General features: G+C 42.4%; 1 protein-coding gene across 1 annotated transcript in view; it reads left to right on the top strand.

The window, feature by feature from the left end:
• Positions 1-17,515, top strand: part of MAST4 (microtubule associated serine/threonine kinase family member 4) — a 373,102-nt gene that overhangs the window by 57,241 nt on the left and 298,346 nt on the right. The window contains exon 3 of the mRNA XM_084833380.1: positions 9,736-9,857. Coding sequence (XP_084689506.1) covers positions 9,736-9,857 — 122 coding nt within the window. The remainder of the gene's footprint in view (positions 1-9,735; positions 9,858-17,515) is intronic.

Below are 17,515 nucleotides of genomic sequence, written 5' to 3' on the forward strand. Positions count from 1 at the left end.
ATACAGAAAATGAAGTTATATATATTTTTTTCTTTCATAGAGGAGCAAAACTAGTTAACTGCAGAGTGCCTTCGCTGAGCTGACGTGACTTCAAAGGGCTTCATACAATCACTTGGGTTTGGGCTTAAATTGTCAGAATCAAGAATGCTCTACAGGCTTAGTTGGCTGTGCTGAGAGGGGAATTCATGATAGAAAATAATGGCTTTCAAAATGTGTTGGAAATGAAGGTCATTGTGTCTAACCAGGCTCAAAGTGAACTATTTTTTATTTCCTTTCTGTTACTCAGTATACAGTATTGCATTGTAGTAAGACTTACATTCTTCAGCAAAGGAGATCGTTACCTTATCGTGGTGCTGGAGCTTGAGCACCTCAATGATGTCATGAGCTAAACCTTCCCAAGATGGGAAGGTCATGGCAGAGAGGTCAGACTAAATACGATCCCTGGGGAAGGAAATGGCAACCCACCCCAGTAATCTTGCCATGAAAACTAAATGGATCAGTTCAACCAGAGATATGTAGGTATACCATTGGAAGATGGGACTCCCAGGTCGGAAGATGGTCAAAATGCTACAGGGGAGGAACAGAGGCTAAGTTCAACTAGCCCCAGATGTGATGACGCAGCTAGCTCAAAGCCGAAAGGACGGCTAGCAGCCGATGGTGCTGGCGCTGAATGACGAATCCGTTGTTCTAAAGATCAACACACCATAGGAACCTGGAATGTAAGATCTATGAGCCAGGGCAAATTGGATGTGGTTATTGGGGAGATGTCGAGATTAAATATAGACATTTAGGGTGTCAGTGAACTGAAATGGACTGGAATGGGCCACTTCACATCAGATGACCACCAGATCTACTACTGTGGGCAAGAACACCACAGAAGAAATGGAGTAGCCTTCATAATTAATAATAAAGTGCCTAAAGCAATGCTTGGATACAATCCAAAAAATGACAGAATGATCTCAATTCGAATTCAGGGAAAGCCATTTAACATCACAGTGATCCAAATATACGCCCCAACCACAGATGCTGAAGAAGCAGAAGTAGATCTGTTCTATGAGGATCTGCAACACCTACTGGATAGTACGCCAAAAAAAGATGTTATTTTCATTACAGGAGACTGGAATGCTAAGGTGGATAGTCAAACGACACCTGGAATTACAGGCAAGCATGGTCTGGGAGAACAAAATGAAGCAGGACATAGGCTGATAGAATTTTGCCAAGACAACTCACTGTGCATAACAAACACTCTCTTCCAACAACCTAAGAGACGACTTTATACATGGACTTCACCAGAGGGTCGACACCGAAATCAGATTGACTACATCCTTTGTAGCCAAAGGTGGCAGACATCTATGCAGTCGGTAAAAACAAGACTTGGAGCTGATTGTAGTTCAGATCACGAACTTCTTATTGCACAATTTAGAATCAGACTAAAGAGAATAGGGAAGACCCACAGATCAGTTAGATATGAGCTCACTAATATTCCTAATGAATATGCAGTGGAGGTGAAGAATAGATTTAAGGGACTAGATTTAGTAGATAGGGTCCCGGAAGAACTATGGACAGAAGTGCGCAACATTGTTCAAGAGGCGGCAACAAAAAACGTCCAAAAGAAAAAGAAAACCAAGAAGGCAAGATTGCTGTGTGCTGAGACACTGGAAGTAGCCCAAGAAAGAAGGAAAGCAAAAGGCAACAGTGATAGGGGGAGATATGCCCGATTAAATGCAAAATTCCAGAGGTTAGCCAGAAGAGATAAGGAATTATTTTTAAACAAGCAATGCGCGGAAGCGGAAGAAGATATAAGATTCTGGAAGAAGAATAGGAAGAACAAGAGACCTCTTCCAGAAAATTAGAAACATTGGAGGTAAATTCCAGGCAAAAATGGGTATGATCAAAAACAAAGATGGCAAGGACCTAACAGAAGTAGAGGAGATCAAGAAAAGGTGGCAAGAATATACGGAAGATCTGTATAGGAAGGTTAATAATATCGGGGATAGATTTGACGGTGTGGCCAGTGAGCTAGAGCCAGACATCCTGAAGAGTGAGGTTGAATTGGCCTGAAGAAGCATTGCTAATAACAAGGCAGCAGGAGATGACAGTATCCCAGCTGAACTGTTTAAAATCTTGCAAGATGATGCTGTCAAGGTGATGCATGCCATATGCCAGCAAATTTGGAAAACACAAGAATGGCCAACAGATTGGAGAAAATCAACTTATACCCCCACACCAAAAAAGGGAAGCACCAAAGAATGTTCAAACTATTGAACAGTGGCACTTATTTCACATGCCAGTAAGGTAATGCTCAATATCTTGCAAGGCAGACTCCAGCAATTCATGGAACGAGAATTGCCAAATACACAAGCTGGGTTTAGAAAAGGCAGAGGAACTAGAGACCAAGTTGCCAATATCTGCTGGATAATGGAGAAAGCCAGGGAGTTTCAGGAAAACATCTATTTCTGTTTTTTATGGACTATTCTAAAGCCTTTGACTGTGTGGATCATCACAAATTGTGGCAAGTTCTTGGTGGTATGAGGATACCAAGTCATCTTGTCTGCCTCCTGAGGAATCTGTATAATGACCAAGTAGCAACGGTAAGAACAGACCATGGAACAACGGATTGGTTTAAGATTGGGAAAGGAGTACGGCAGGGTTGTATACTCTCACCCTACCTATTCAACCTGTACGCAGAACACATCATGCGATGTGCTGGGTTTGATGAAGCCAAGGCTGGAGTTAAAATTGCTGGAAGAAACATTAACAATCTCCGATATGCAGATGATACCACTTTGATGGCTGAAAGCGAGGAGGAGCTGAGGAACCTCATGACGAAGGTGAAAGAAGAAAGTGCAAAAGCTGGGTTGCAGTTCAACCTCAGAAAAACCAAGATTATGGCAATCAGCTTGATTGATAACTGGCAAATAGAGGGGGAAAACATGGAGGCAGTGACAGACTTTGTCTTTCTAGGTGTAAAGATTACTGCAGCCAGGAAATCAGAAGACGTTCGCTTCTTGGAAGGAGAGCAATGACAAATCTTGATAAAATAGTGAAGAGCAGAGACATCACAGTGACAACAAAGGTCCGCACAGTTCAAGCAATGGTATTCCCCGTAGTACCTATGGCTGCGAGAGCTGGACCGTAAGGAAGGCTGAGCGAAGGAAGATAGATGCTTTTGAACTGTGGTGCTGGAGGAAAATTCTGAGAGTGCCTTGGACTGCAAGAAGATCAAACCAGTCCATACTCCAGGAAATAAAGCCAGACTGCTCACTTGAGGGAATGATATTAAAGGCAAATCTGAAGTACTTTGGCCACATCATGAGAAGACAGGATACCCTGGAGAAGATGCTGATGCTAGGGAAAGTGGAAGGCAAAAGGAAGAGGGGCCGACCAAGGGCAAGATGGATGGATGATATTCTGGAGGTGACGGACTCGACCTTGGGGGAGCTGGGGGTGGTGACGGCCGACAGGAAGCTCTGGCGTGGGCTGGTCCATGAAGTCACGAAGAGTTCGAAGTGACTGACCGAATAAACAACAACAAAAAGACTTACATTATTTTTGTCCTATAATTTTTTATTCATCTTACTCAGATATTATAGGATGCTGAAGTAGAATTCAATTAATCTCTAAATAAAAAATAACAAAACTTGAGCTTATTATTAATTTAGTACGCTGTGTAGCAATTTCAGGTAATAACTGAAATGAGGAGTAGACTTCTAACTGAACTGATGATCCTATAATTCTGTAATACAGTCAGTGAGGAGGCCAGGGCAAGAGCGCTGGGGGCTGGCTGCGCTGAGGACTCAGCAGTCAATCCCTTGTGCTCATAAAGCACTAGGGTTTGACTGCAGGAGCCCTTGGCTAAGAGAGGAGGGGTGGCTTGGTGGGTGGGGCAAGCTGGGAGGCTCACTGAGCAGGTTTTGGCCACGTGAGCTGGGGGGGAGCTCCTTGAGCTCCCCCACTCCCTCCCTGGACGGAGATGGGTCCATCCATCTTTAGTTAGCTGAAAAGTTAACTAAACAGATAAGGACACAAAGGCAACAAAAATAATCTGACAATTGGTATAAATTTATTGACATTATTAACAAACAAGGCTCCTAAACAAAACTACTAGCATGCCATGGACAGATATGGAAAAATACATTTAGATAATTACAACTAATCATTAAACCCCTGATGAAGTTCTGTGGATCAATATAAAGTTATTAATATATTGAAACTCCTGTGATTCCTGTTAAATGTAATTGGATTCCTTATGTAATGTATGTGTTTTGTTAGTTGAAAAGTTGAAATATTTTCGATATACTCATTGATTATATTAAAAACATGTTATTTAAAATTCAATACAAATAATTTTTAAGAAGACTATTAGTGGAACATGAAAGATGATCTAATTGTGAATGGTGTGGAGCGGGGGCATTGCTAGATTCAGGCCCAGGCCCATAGGAGGTTAATTTACATAACATTTGCATATGCTAATCTCCCCCCCACACTTTGAAATACTTACTAGGATTTATTTAGATTTCACAGAAGGCAAAATCACCCAATTAATTTGTCATCCAAATCACTTCAAATAAAATAAATTCTTCAATTAATTTGAACTCTGCCCCATCAGTCATCCCCAAACAGTAGTTTCTCTTCAGTTACAATTAATTTGCAGTGGTGTGGAAAAAATGTAAAAAAGAGAGTGTCTGGTAGTTTTCCTCTCTCTCTCCCCCTGACCCCGAAAATGGCAACTTTTGCACCAAAATGGAATTTAAAAAATATGACAGAGTTCTATTACATGTTCACCCCAGTTTACCATTTCCCATCCAGATCCTGCTTTAAAATTTAAGTAATTCCCCTTCAATTAATTATTCCACCCATCAACAATCATTAATCCGTAACCATAAATTAAATTCAAAATAAAATAAAGTAGTGGACAGTTCCACTGGGCAGTCAAAATGTTGGGTGGTAGTGGGAGGACTGGAGCAGCAGAGGAGGTAGAAGAAGATTAAGAAGAAAAGTAGAGGGGAAGAGGTTGGAAAGAAGGAACAGGCAGGTTTGGAGGGGTTGGGATCAGTGGGAAGGGAAGGATGGAGCAGGGACTGGACTGCATGAAAGAGCCAGAAGGAACAGGCAGGGTATGTGGAAAGTTACTGCCCTCCCTTTCTCTGCTCTGCGTGTGATGGAGACTTTTGACTCCCCCCCCCCCCAACACATAGATGCACACAAAGGAAGATACAGGCAGAACAAGTTAAGAAGCCTGACCCTAAGTAGCACAATACAGAACAGGGAAACACACACACAGATCAAGGAGGGATATACTATACACACACGTGCACATGCGCGCACACGCACACAAGCATACACACTTGGAGTACTTCAAGAGTGACCTGTCCAGATTGTTTAACCTTTTAGGAGGGCAATAAATAGAATCATAGAATAGTAGGGTTGGAAGGGGCCTGTAAGACCATTGAGTCCAACCCCCTGCTCAGTGCAAGAATCCAAGTCAAAGCATCCCTAACAAGTGGCTGTCCAGCTTCATCTTGAATGCTTCCAGTGTGGGAGAGCCCACTACCTCCCTAGGTAATTGGTTCCATCGTTGTATTGCTCCAACGGTCAGGATGTTTTTCCTGATGTTCAGCTGGAATCTGGCTTCCTGTAACTTGAGCCTATGATTCCGTGTCCTGCATTCTGGGATGATCGAGAAGAGATCCTGGCCTTCCTCTCTGTGTCAACCTTTCAAGTACTTGAACAGTGCTATCATATTTTCTCTCAGTCTTCTCAAGGCTAAACATGCCTAGTTCTTTTAGTCTCTCTTCATAGGGCTTTGTTTCCAGTCCCCTGATCATCTTTGTTGCCCTCCTTTGTACCCTCTCCAGTTTGTCTGCATCCTTCTTAATGTGTAGTGCCCAGAACTGGACACAGTACTCCAGATGAGGCCTAACCAGTGCTGAGTAGAGGGGAACTAGTACTTTCTGGGATTTGGAAGCTATACTTCTATGAATGCAGCCCAAAAGAGCATTTGCCTTTTTTGCATCCACATCACATTGTTGGCTCATATTCAGCTTGTGATCTACAACAATTCCAAGATCCTTCTCACTTGTAGTATTGTTGAGCCAAGTATCACCCATCTTGTAACTGTGCATTTGGTTTCTTTTTCCTAGGTGCAGAACTTGGCATATATCCCTATTAAATTTCTTTCTGTTGTTTTCTGCCCAGTGCTCCAGCCTGTGAAGATCACTTTGAATTTTGTTTCTGTCTTCCAGGGTATTAGCTGTCCCACCCAATTTTGTGTCATCTGCAAATTCAATAAGCATTCCCTGCACCTCCTCCTCACTGCACTGAAGAGCTCAGGACTGAGCCCTTCAATTATCTCATTGTGTTTCTCCCCCCACCCCTTCTTTCTTCTCTCCCATCTCTCGCTTTTTCTCTGGAGAAGAACTTTCCCCATCCCATGCAATTGAGCTTAGAAAAAAGCTTCCATTGGTACCAGTGTAAAGGTGTCCCTTCCTCAAGCTGACTTGCTAAGTTTGGGGTGGGTTGAGATTTTGGGGTTAACCCTTCCCTCCCCAACTCTGATCCTCTGGAATCCCCCACCTCATGGCAATTAATCTTAGAAAAAACTTTAAATGTTTTTTCCCCTAAGTTTAATTGCCATACCATCCCCCCCCCGGGGGGGGGCAGATTTGATTAAGGGATGCTACAAAATGTGGGGAGGTTAACCTTTTCCTCCCCAGCTGAAATCCTTGAAAATCAGCCGTTGCATGGCAGTTAAGCTGACAAAAATAAATCATTGCGTTGTCACCAGTGGACACTTAGGACTCTGGGGAATAGATCTGGCACCCTGGGGATCAGATTCAGGGCTGGGGCCCCATGAGGCCAGGTCTAGCAACATTCCTCGTATGAAGAAAGTGTTAAAGAATATCCTTACTCATGTAACACCAGAATTCAGGGGTATCCAGTGTAACTGATTAGCGGTAGCTTCAGGATGGATAAATTAAAGTAGCTGATAACATGATACATACTTAAGAAATTTGCTTCCATATGTTGTGGTGATGGCAACTTCTTTGGATGCCTTTAAACAAGGATTAAACAATCAAGGAGGACAGGTCTGTTTTACTATTTGATATGATACTTGAATGCAAACTCCATTTTTGGAGGCAACTCCTGAATATCATAGCTGGGAACAAACATAGGATGTCTGTTGTGTTCGTGTCCTACTTCTGGGCTTCCCAGAGGCATCTGCTGTCTGATTTATGTTGAAAGCAGGATGCTGGACTAGATATATCCTTGAACTTGATCCAGCAGTACTTGTGTCATGTTCTTGTGCTGTTGGGGCCGATTATCCATTTCTATATCAGTCTGGATTTTTTATATACTTAGTGAAAGTTCAAGTTATGTTTGTATAACTCAGGCAGTTCACTATGTACTGTTTCAGTGAATGTGCTGTAAAAGGGAGGGGGAATTAAATGAACGTCCATTTAATACAGCAACACAACCTCCCACTTATTTAGAACTGTAGATGGATTGTTACAAACCAGTAAGTGTTCAAAAGTGTGGGTAGATTTTGGTTGTGTCTCTGAAGTACTGACATGGCAGGTGATGAGGGCAAAGGTGTTCTAGGTACTGATTTGTTGTTGCTTTTTCTGCATCTGTTTGGTGCATTTCTCAGATGCAATGAAGTGTGATACTCTGTTTAAGACACAGACTACTCTGTCCAAAATAGAGTACTTTTGCTGCTCGCTTTCTAAGCCATTTCTGAAGTGTTTTCGTTGATTGACTTTTATGGACATTAATTGTGGCTTAAGGGTTGGGCTGAATCTCATTTCTTCCTTTATTACAGATCATATTGAAAACATAGTAGTCACTTTTAAAGAGCAAAGAATTAAAATAACACTAATTGTAAATGTTAACTGGGCAATTATTCCAAACTGCTGTGAATATTTTAGCACCTCAATAATGTGTGCTAGATGGTTTTATGGCTGTGTGAAGAAGGGAAGGGGCATGAAAGTGCTGAATTTTGTTAATGGGGTACAAATTTTTTTCTTGCAATAGCCAGGGACAACATAATGAAGTCAGCTGTAATTCTAGCTTTGATTTAATTATATCAGCTTTAATGGACATATTGGGGGGAAATGTTCATCTCTGTTTTAAATCTGTTAGAGAAAGTAGCGTTGTCCGTTAATTTTAACCATATGCAGCCGAGAAATGCATTTGACAGATGCTAATTTCCTTAAGTTGTAAGCAGCAAATGATGCATGGATTAAACAGCAACATACTTTTTAAAAATGCCTGCTGGTGTTCCTCCCAAATAGGATTTAAATAAAGTTTCTTGATGTAACCACAAAGAAATAAGATAACAATAATGAAGTGTTTCATAACAATGGCTTAAAATTAATCCATTTTATTTGCTTATTAAGACTAATGGGGATGATTGTATGAAATCTACAGACCCTAGTGTGAGAACAAACACTAAAAACTATATATTTCACATTATTTTTTTCCAGATGTAATGAGAACCATTTGAAGACTTAAAGTAATAAAATATGACACCTTAGGGTTCTAGTTTCTGGTGGTTAGACTATAAAGAGATTAATTCTGTTACTGCTCCCACCACAAGCTGAATTTTATTTTGCAGTCAGAGGAGAAAAACATTGTTTGATGCAGATTATCTTACTCAGAATGTACTTCCTGCATTAGTATATTGAAATACTAATCGGCTTGAGTCAGCTGAAGTTACGTACTTTTTAGTCTTTTCAATTTAAATGGTAGATTTATAATTTCACTTTCCCTGTTGACATAACTAGGAATTAATAAGCCCTTACTTTTGGCTAGATAATGCCCAGATTCTATATTATTAAAATGATCTATGGGGTCTTGTTTTTAAAGTAATTTCCTTATTTCTGAAAAGAACAAAGGAAGTTCAAATTCCGCTTCCTAGCATGTATTCCTGTCAACAAAACAGTTCAATATTGCTTGGTGTCTTGAAAATGAAATATACACAGTGATTTATCTAGAATATGCCATGTTTTCTTTAGAGATTATCTGACTGGTTATCCTTATACCACATCCTAGGTTGTGTGCAAATGCACAAAGTAATAAGACAATCTTTCCAACTGTTTTGCTTACAAGCAGTCATCCTACTTTGTTTCTATAGTACCTGATACTAGGCACAAAAGAGTAAAGCAAATCTTTGCTCAAAAGGTCCTTAATCTAAAAAGGCAAGAAGTATTAGAGAAGGAAGAAAATGGAGAGAAAGAATACCCAAATGGGCAAAAATGTTAATTTACAACACAAGTTAAGTATCTTACCCAAGAAGGCATTAGGAAAAACAGCTGATGTCAAATAATAAATAAAGCAAACACTCCTGTTCATGAGTCTCTTAATTCTTAGGATGGGATAAGTCAGTCCTTCTTATACGTATACAGAATTGACCAGGTTACCATCCACATATATTTGTCTATCACCCGGCTGTTTTAAGTGGTGGATTTAGCATGCAGCTTGCACAGTAGAAATTAATACTTGGAGTGCATGACTAGCATCAAGGCTAGCTGAATGATACTGGATTCAAAAGCTTATAAGAAGAGTTTGTGGATTATATCCTGCTGTCAGTTCAACTGTGTCCAGTAATAGCTCAAATAATCACTTTTACCAATCTTCATTGTGCAACATGTTGCATGGACTGATATTACAGACTGTTAACTGTACAGGAGGCTGTGTCTTGACAACTTTTTTTTCTCCCCATACTTTTGGCAGGTAGGTACTTACTACCAAATGCTGTTACACAACAGTCATGGCAAGCTGGAGAAACTTCCAATCTTGTCCGAATGCGCAGTCAAGCTCTTGGGCAGTCAGCTCCTTCTCTAACAGCTAGTTTGGTAAGTTATATTTTCAAAGGTTTGTTTATTCAAAATGCTGACGTTAATATAACATTATGGCCAGGCGTTTACTTGCACAAGAGTCAAATAATACAAAATTGTTTCCAAAACACACAATAATTCAGGGCCTTTCACATAACTGTTGTCGGTTACTGTATATAATGGTACTAAACATGTTCAATGTATCTGAATTATGTTTGCTGGGGGAGCTGTAATTTTGAATTGCTTTACTTGTTTCCTATAAAATCTCAGCTGGAAGCACATATTATTGCAGTGTTTTTTTCCCATTTAAGTAGTCTTTTTAAGAAAAAGAAGCAGCCACACATTTTTATAATACACTTGTTTCAAGAACTAGGCTTATTGTAGGCTGTCTTTATTCTTCTGTTTCCTTGTGTGTATGTAACTAGCTTACTAAAGGATTGTGGTTCTCAGGTGTATGTATTTGGAGCACTAAACTAATGGGCAAAACATGGCATAGTATATCATGTAGTACTTGTTTTCTATAATTTCATGTTGTAGAGGGTCCTAAATCTGCAGTTTGAGGGATGTCAGGTATAGATTCAGCTTTTGCACTACCAACAAGTTCCACCAAGCTCTGGCAATGTACAAACTAATCAATCATACCTGCACCAAAGTTTCTTGGACAGCATAAGGCAAATCAGGTTATATGGTAAGACCTGACTCCCAAGAAAAGCTAGGTTAGGCTTGCTGTCAGGCCTGAGCAACAAGGAGACTACTGCTCCTGCTGTTCATGTTGCCTGTTACAGTCCTACCTTACTTCATCTCTGTCTTGCCTTTACCTTCCTACTTCTGGTTCCCCCTCCCCCATTTCTGGGAACATAGTTTTAGGTAGAGCATGTGCTTTGCATGCACAAGGTCCCAGGTTCAATCCTTGGCTTCTCCAGGCCTACCTAGCTGGGAAAGGCTCCTGTCTGAAATACTGGAAAGCCTCTGCTGATGATCAGTGTAGACAATACCGAGCTAGATGCACTAATGATCTGACTTTGTATAATGCAGATTTTTATGTTCTTGCACCTGACTTTGTGGGAGCTTGGTTGAAAGTATGCCAGCTTGTACTCCTTCATTAGTTTCAAGTTGCATTTTTGGCATACTTTCTTCAAATGCATTCAGTATATCATTGACATGAAAAATGCTTTTTTGATGGCAACTCTCACTCATAAAACATGCTTGGAGGATGATCCTGGTAAGTTTTTGAAGTTTCTAGTTACAAAACCAAATAGCTTGAGTTGATTGAAACAGAAAATAAATATTTATCAATTATAAGAAACTGCTAATGTTTATTAAAATGTCTTTTTAAACCCATAGTTATGTTTAATTACAAAAACATGTTGGTGGACAGCTGCATGTATAAAACATCAAAGTTAAAATGTTTCAAACAATTGGAACTACAGGTAATAACTGAGACCTGCAACAGAACGTTGCAGTAAGGTGTTCTCCTGTTCCAGCCATACTATTCTCCAGGATACTCTTCTCCATTCCATTCCCCCCACCCCCAACAATAAGCATTCTGTGTCCACTGAGCATGTTCAGTCGTCACTGAACTGTTTTTGTTTTCTTTCTTGGAAGACTTGTTTTTTGTACTTTGTAAACCTTGGAGTTCCTCCCATTCTTGCTGATACCTTCCTCTTAAGTGTGGATGGTGCTGTTTTGGCATAAGGATCGCCACTTGGATTCGCTATTAGTATATAGCAGGGCTGGGCAACTGCGGTGGTCTGGTGGGTTTTTGCCCCTGGACCGCCCCCCGCCCCCATGAGCCACATTTTGCCCGTGGTGGGGGGAGTGACAATTTTAGTGGCAAACTGCAACCAGTGTGCTGAAGGGGTTTTCTAGTGTGACATAATGCTAAGCTGTGAATGCAGTGGCACGTGGGGCAGTGGGGATCATATGCAGGCCATTCTTGTTCCAGCAGGCCTTTGGGACATAGCTGGAACCTGGGGGCAAGCCGCTAAAGTGCTATTTTAAAATGCTGTTTTAATGTTTTAATATAATTTTAATTGTATTGATGTTTAATTTATATTTTAACTTTTGTATATTTTCATATGTTTTAATTGTATATGTTTTAATTGTTGTAAGCTGCCTTGTGTCCCAGTACTGTGGAAAAGGCGGGGTATAAATAATAATAATAATAATAATAATAATAATAATAATAATAATAATGTGTGTTGCCCACTCCTGGTATATAGGATCTCCCCACCCCCTTCCCCTTGTATTCTTGTTATAAAATGTATTATAAACTGTGCTATCCAGTGGACATCAGGTGCAGAATGGCTGTTGGGGAGGAGGCACAGCCTGTACATTGCCATACATCCAGTAGTTGTTTACCACAGTTACACTTGACTCAGGTTAGAAAATAGCTAACATGTAATAAATACTTTTGTAATATGTAATTTGTAATACATTTCACTTATTCCTCTGGATACAGATATCACACCTGAATAAACTGTAGGCAAAGCATATAGAAATTTATCCTAAGTTACCATTCTGAATGTTGTACCAATATGACGAAGGCTAAATAGACCTCCTTTAAAATTTGTGGGTAGAAACCTTTCCTAACTAATTGTATACATAAACCAGGGGCGGGGAATGTGTGGCCCTCCAGATGTTGTTGGATTGCAACTGCCATCAGACTTAGCCAGCATAGCCAGTAGTGAGGGATGATGGGAACTGCAGTCCAAGAACCGCTGGATGGCCACATATTCCCTATACCTTACTTAGACCATGAGCTTCTGGTTCAAAAGGCAAAGTCTGTGGTGTGTGCAATTTTTTAAAACTCAAATGAAATTGAATTTAAATTTAGTCCTGTAGTCATCTTGATGAGAGAGAACAGAGTATAATAAAATCAGGTGTAGCTGTTGCTGGCATATGTGCAACTATTAAATTGACATAATGTTTTCTCAGAGGAGGAGAATAGAAATCAAATGGTGGGACAAGCTGGTTACACTGGAACAATCCATGTGTGCTGGAACAAAATGCATTTGGAATAATGAAGGCAGCAGTAGAGCAGGTATTAATGTAGCTAAGGAGACTGGAGCATGAAACAGCTTGGCTCCAGAAGACCAGAGAAGAGCTGCTATTTCATTCATTTTCTCTCACATTCATTCTGTTGGTTTGTAGATAGGCAGATAGAAAGATCTGGAAAGCCACGGTGACATATGAGAACATAAGAAAAGCCATCAGACCAAGGGTCCATCTAGTACAGCATTCTGTTCACAGAAGTGGCCAACCAGCTGTCTGCAGGAAACCCACAAGCAGGGCATGAGTTCAAATGCATCCTCCTGCCCATGTTCCCTAGCAACTGGTGTACATAGGCATACTGCCTGTGATACTGGAGGTAGTATATAACCATCAGGACAAGTAGCCATTGATAGCCTTCTCCTCCAGGAATTTGTCTAAGCCCCTTTTAAAGCCATCCAAAGCCATATGGTAAAAAACATATTTGTAAACAACTTGAGAAACATTGAGTGTTTTTTTCCCCATTGTCTCTGTGACTCACATTCGTTCTGTGTCTACTCAGACCTCATTTGGAACATTCTATAGTGGAGCTTTTGGCATGAAGCCCACCCCCACTCCTATCAATGTGCATGCCCAAATGGTGTGGCTCCTGCTTAGTTCCTTTTTGACCACTGCAGCATTGTCTAGGAATGGCAGTACCTAGACACATCAAACAACAACCTTGCTGCTGCATTCTGCACTACTTGCATCTTTCGGACCATGCATAAGGGCAACATCACACAGAGTGCCTTAGAGTAGTTAAGAAGTGAGGTTACCAATGCGTGATTTATCATGGCTAAGTTATCCCTGCTCAGGAATGGCCCAAGCTGGCAAATGTACTTCTTGTCACTGCAACCACTTGGGCCTCCAGTGACAGTGATGGTTTTATGAGCACCCCCAGACTACATACCTGGTCCTCCAGGCAAGCTGCCTAATTGCTACAGTCAGGAACTATCCACCCATAGGACCTCTATCTTACCAGGATTCAGTCTCTGTTTTGCCCGCTATCCAGTTCATCACTGCATCCAGACATATAGGATCTGCATGACCTCCTCTGAGTCAAATGTAACAGAGAAATAGAGCTGAGTGTCATCACTGATGACACCATGCTCCAAATCTCCTAATGACACTCCCAGTGGCATCATATAGATGTAGAATAGCATTGGGGACAAGATGGTACCTTATTGCATTCCCTAGCACAATTGCCAGGGGGCTGCAAGATTGTCACTCAGTGCTACTTGCTGTAAAAGTAGGAGAGGAACTACAATAAGATGGTGCCCCTATCCCCAGCTCAGAGGTGGGCCATTAGGATACTTTGGTCAATAGTATCAAAACCATTGAGAGATTAACAAGAGTTGTAGGGTTGCACTATCCCTGTTTCTCTCTTGATAGAGGTTGTCCATCAGGATAATCAAGGCCAACTCAGTCTCAAAACCGTGCCAGAATCCAGACTGAAATGGGTCTAGATAGTTGGTTTCCTCCAAAAGTGCCTGGAGCTGGGCCACCACCACTCTCACAAGTACCTTCCCCAAAGAGGGGGTATTGGCAAACAGGTGATAGTTGTTCAATACATTTGGGTCCAAAGTGAGCTTCTGTAGCATGACTGTTGCGTCAAGTGCGGTTGGCACTATCTCTGGACCCATCCAGCTTAACCCCCCCCCCCCCGGGCTAGCTTTAATTAGCCATGATGGCTAGGGTTTGAGAGAGAGCAAGTGGTTAGCCTTACAGCTACAAACACTCATCTGTGACCTCGGGTTGCTGCAAAACCAGTAGAAATGTTCATTGGTCACACCACTTGATTCTGTCCAAAATCTCAGATCTAAATCAACGTGGAGGCGAGCAATTTTATTCTCTAAGTGCTTGGCAAACTTATCACAGGAGACCGCAGAATGTTTGGGTACTCCAGTCATCAGGGCAGATATTAACCTGCAAACCACATGAAACAATTCTGATGGATGGTGTGAGGAGTCATTGAGGGTTGCCATACAATCCCCCAGGTGTCCCTGGTTGCCCAGCAACAGTAGCCAACCACAGGGCTGGTTAAACAGAAGGAAAGGTAATCAGGACAGGGGCTCTTTAAATAGTTTGAGGATTCTGAGGGAGAAAGAGGAGGCGGGGCAGAAGCACAGAGTAAAAACCTGAATGCTGAAAACTTAGGACAGAGGGGGGATGATCTGTGTTGTTTTTAACTCCCCTTGCCCATTTTGAGTTGCTCTTTGCTGTTTTTGTGTATCTGTTGCATTTTCTGCAAAATATACAGTCAGGGCCAGAAATATTGGAACAAGGATAACTGTTTTGGCAGTTGGCCTTTGTACACCACCACATTGAAGTTGAAAGGAAACACACCCAGATGGGAGCAAAGTCAGGACTTTCAGCTGTAATCCAAGGGGTTTGACAAAAGTGGGGCACTAACCATTCAGGAAGGACAGCCAGTGGCATACACACACCCCCATCGTTTGTGGCTCATAAGTAATGGAACAAATCAACATCATTTCAAACTTAAGGATCGCCTTTAATACCTGGATGAAAATCTTTTGCAGTCAGTGACTGCCTGAAGTCTGGAACCCATGGACATGACCAAATGCTGAGTTCCCTCCCTCGAGATGCTTTGCCAGGCCTTTACTGCAGCTGCCTTCAGCTGCTGCTTGTTTGTAGGTCCTTCTGCCTTCAGTCTTGTCTTCAGTAAGTGAAAAGCATGCTTGATTGGGTGGAGATCAGGTGACTGACTTGGCCATTGAAGAACATCCCACTTCTTTGCCTGGAGAAACTCTTGGGTAGCTTCTGCTGTATGTTTTGGGTCATTATCCATCTGCAATATGAAGCGGCGTCCTATCAGTTTGGCAGCATTCGGCTGAATCTGAGCAGAAAGTATAGTCCTATACACTTCAGAATTCATCCTGCTGCTTTGATCAGCAGTCAGGTCATCAATAAACACCAGTGACCCGGTTCCATTGGCAGCCATACATGCCCATGCCATAACACTGCCTCCACCATGTCTGACAGATGATGTGGTATGCTTTGGATCATGAGCTGTTCCTTTCCTTCTCCATACTTTTCTCTTCCCATCATTCTGCTACAAGTTAATCTTGGTTTCATCAGTCCAAGGAATCTTATTCCAGAACTGGGCAGGGTTTTTTTAGGTGTTTGCTGGCAAAGACTAATCTAGCTTGTCTGTTCTTGAGCGTTACCAAGCATTTCAGCGTTTGCACCTTGTTGTGAAGCCTCTGTATTTACATTCATAAAGCCTTCTCTTAACTGTAGATGTTGACAATGACATGCCTACCTCCTCAAGAGCGTTCTTGACCTGGCTAGATGTAGGGTTGGCGGAGAATTTCTCCCCGAAACTTCGGTGGGCTGAGCGCCAACGTGTTTGGCCCCCCGAAGAAGTTTCGGGGAGAAATTCTCCGCACTCCCCCGCCCCCCGCACCCCCCCTGGGACGGGACTTACCTTTCCCGAATCTCCCTCCCGGCGGCGGGTCCCGGCGGCGGTTCGTCGGGTCTTCGTCAGGGGCGGGGGCGGCAGCTGATCTTTCGACCGGCTGCCGCCGCCGCCATTCCAATAAAACTAAAAAAAAAAAAACGCCCCTGTGATAGGCTACGTGACGATTAACGTAGCCTATCACGGCTAGATCTGCAAAGTCAGCTGTGATAGGCTACGTAAATCGTCACGTAGCCTATCACGGGTGACTTAAAAAAAAAAAGCGCGTACGCAAATGGCGGCCCCCATAGGGAGCCGCCATTCGCGTTCCTTATTTGGTTGCTGTAGTCTACGTAATCTTTACGTAGACTACAGCGACCAAATAAGGAACGTGAATGGCGGCTCCCTATGGGGGCCGCCATTAGCCGTACGCACTTTTTTTTTTTTTAAAGTCATCCGTGATAGGCTACGTGACGATTTACATAGCCTATCACGGCTGACTTTGCAGATCTAGCCGTGATAGGCTACGTTAATCGTCACGTAGCTATCACGGGGGCGTTTTTTTTTTTTTTTACTTTTCAGTTCGCGGCGGGGCGCGGCGAGGAGCCTCCTCCCCGGCCTGAATTTCGGCCGGGCGAGGCGGGAAGCCTCCCCCCCCGGCCTGAACTTCGGGGGGAGAGCAGCGAAGCGCCTCCCCCCCACCGCGAAAAGCTGCGAGACCAGGTAAGTGACTTTCGTGCACCCCTAGCTAGATGTGGTGAAAGGGTTCCTCTTCATTGTGAGTAGCATTCTGACGTCATCCACTTTACTTGTCTTCCGTGGTCTTCCAGGCCTTTTGCTGCTGCTGAGCTTGCTAGTTAATTCCTTCTTTTTCAGGATGTTCCAAACTGTTGTGTTGGCCACTCCCACTGTTTTTGTGATCTCTCTGATGGGTTTATTTTGTTTCCTCAGCCTAATGATGGCTTCCTTCACTCGCATGTGAACAGCTACCAAATTCAAATGTAACACTCAGAACCACCTCCAGGCCTTTTCTCTGCTTGATTGGTCATGAGGTACCCAGGAAACAGGCCGCACCTGGCCATGCAGCTGCTTGTCAGCCATTCGTTCCATTACTTATGAGTCACCAATGATGGGTGTGTGTGTATGCCACTTGCTGTACTTCCTGAATGGTTAGTGCCCCACTTTTGTCACACCCCTTGGATTACAGCTGAAAGTCCTGTCTTTGCTC

This window comes from Heloderma suspectum, chromosome 2, assembly GCF_057233095.1.
Source record: "Heloderma suspectum isolate Gila_16-S chromosome 2, 16-S_ref, whole genome shotgun sequence".
Lineage (NCBI taxonomy): Eukaryota > Metazoa > Chordata > Lepidosauria > Squamata > Helodermatidae > Heloderma > Heloderma suspectum.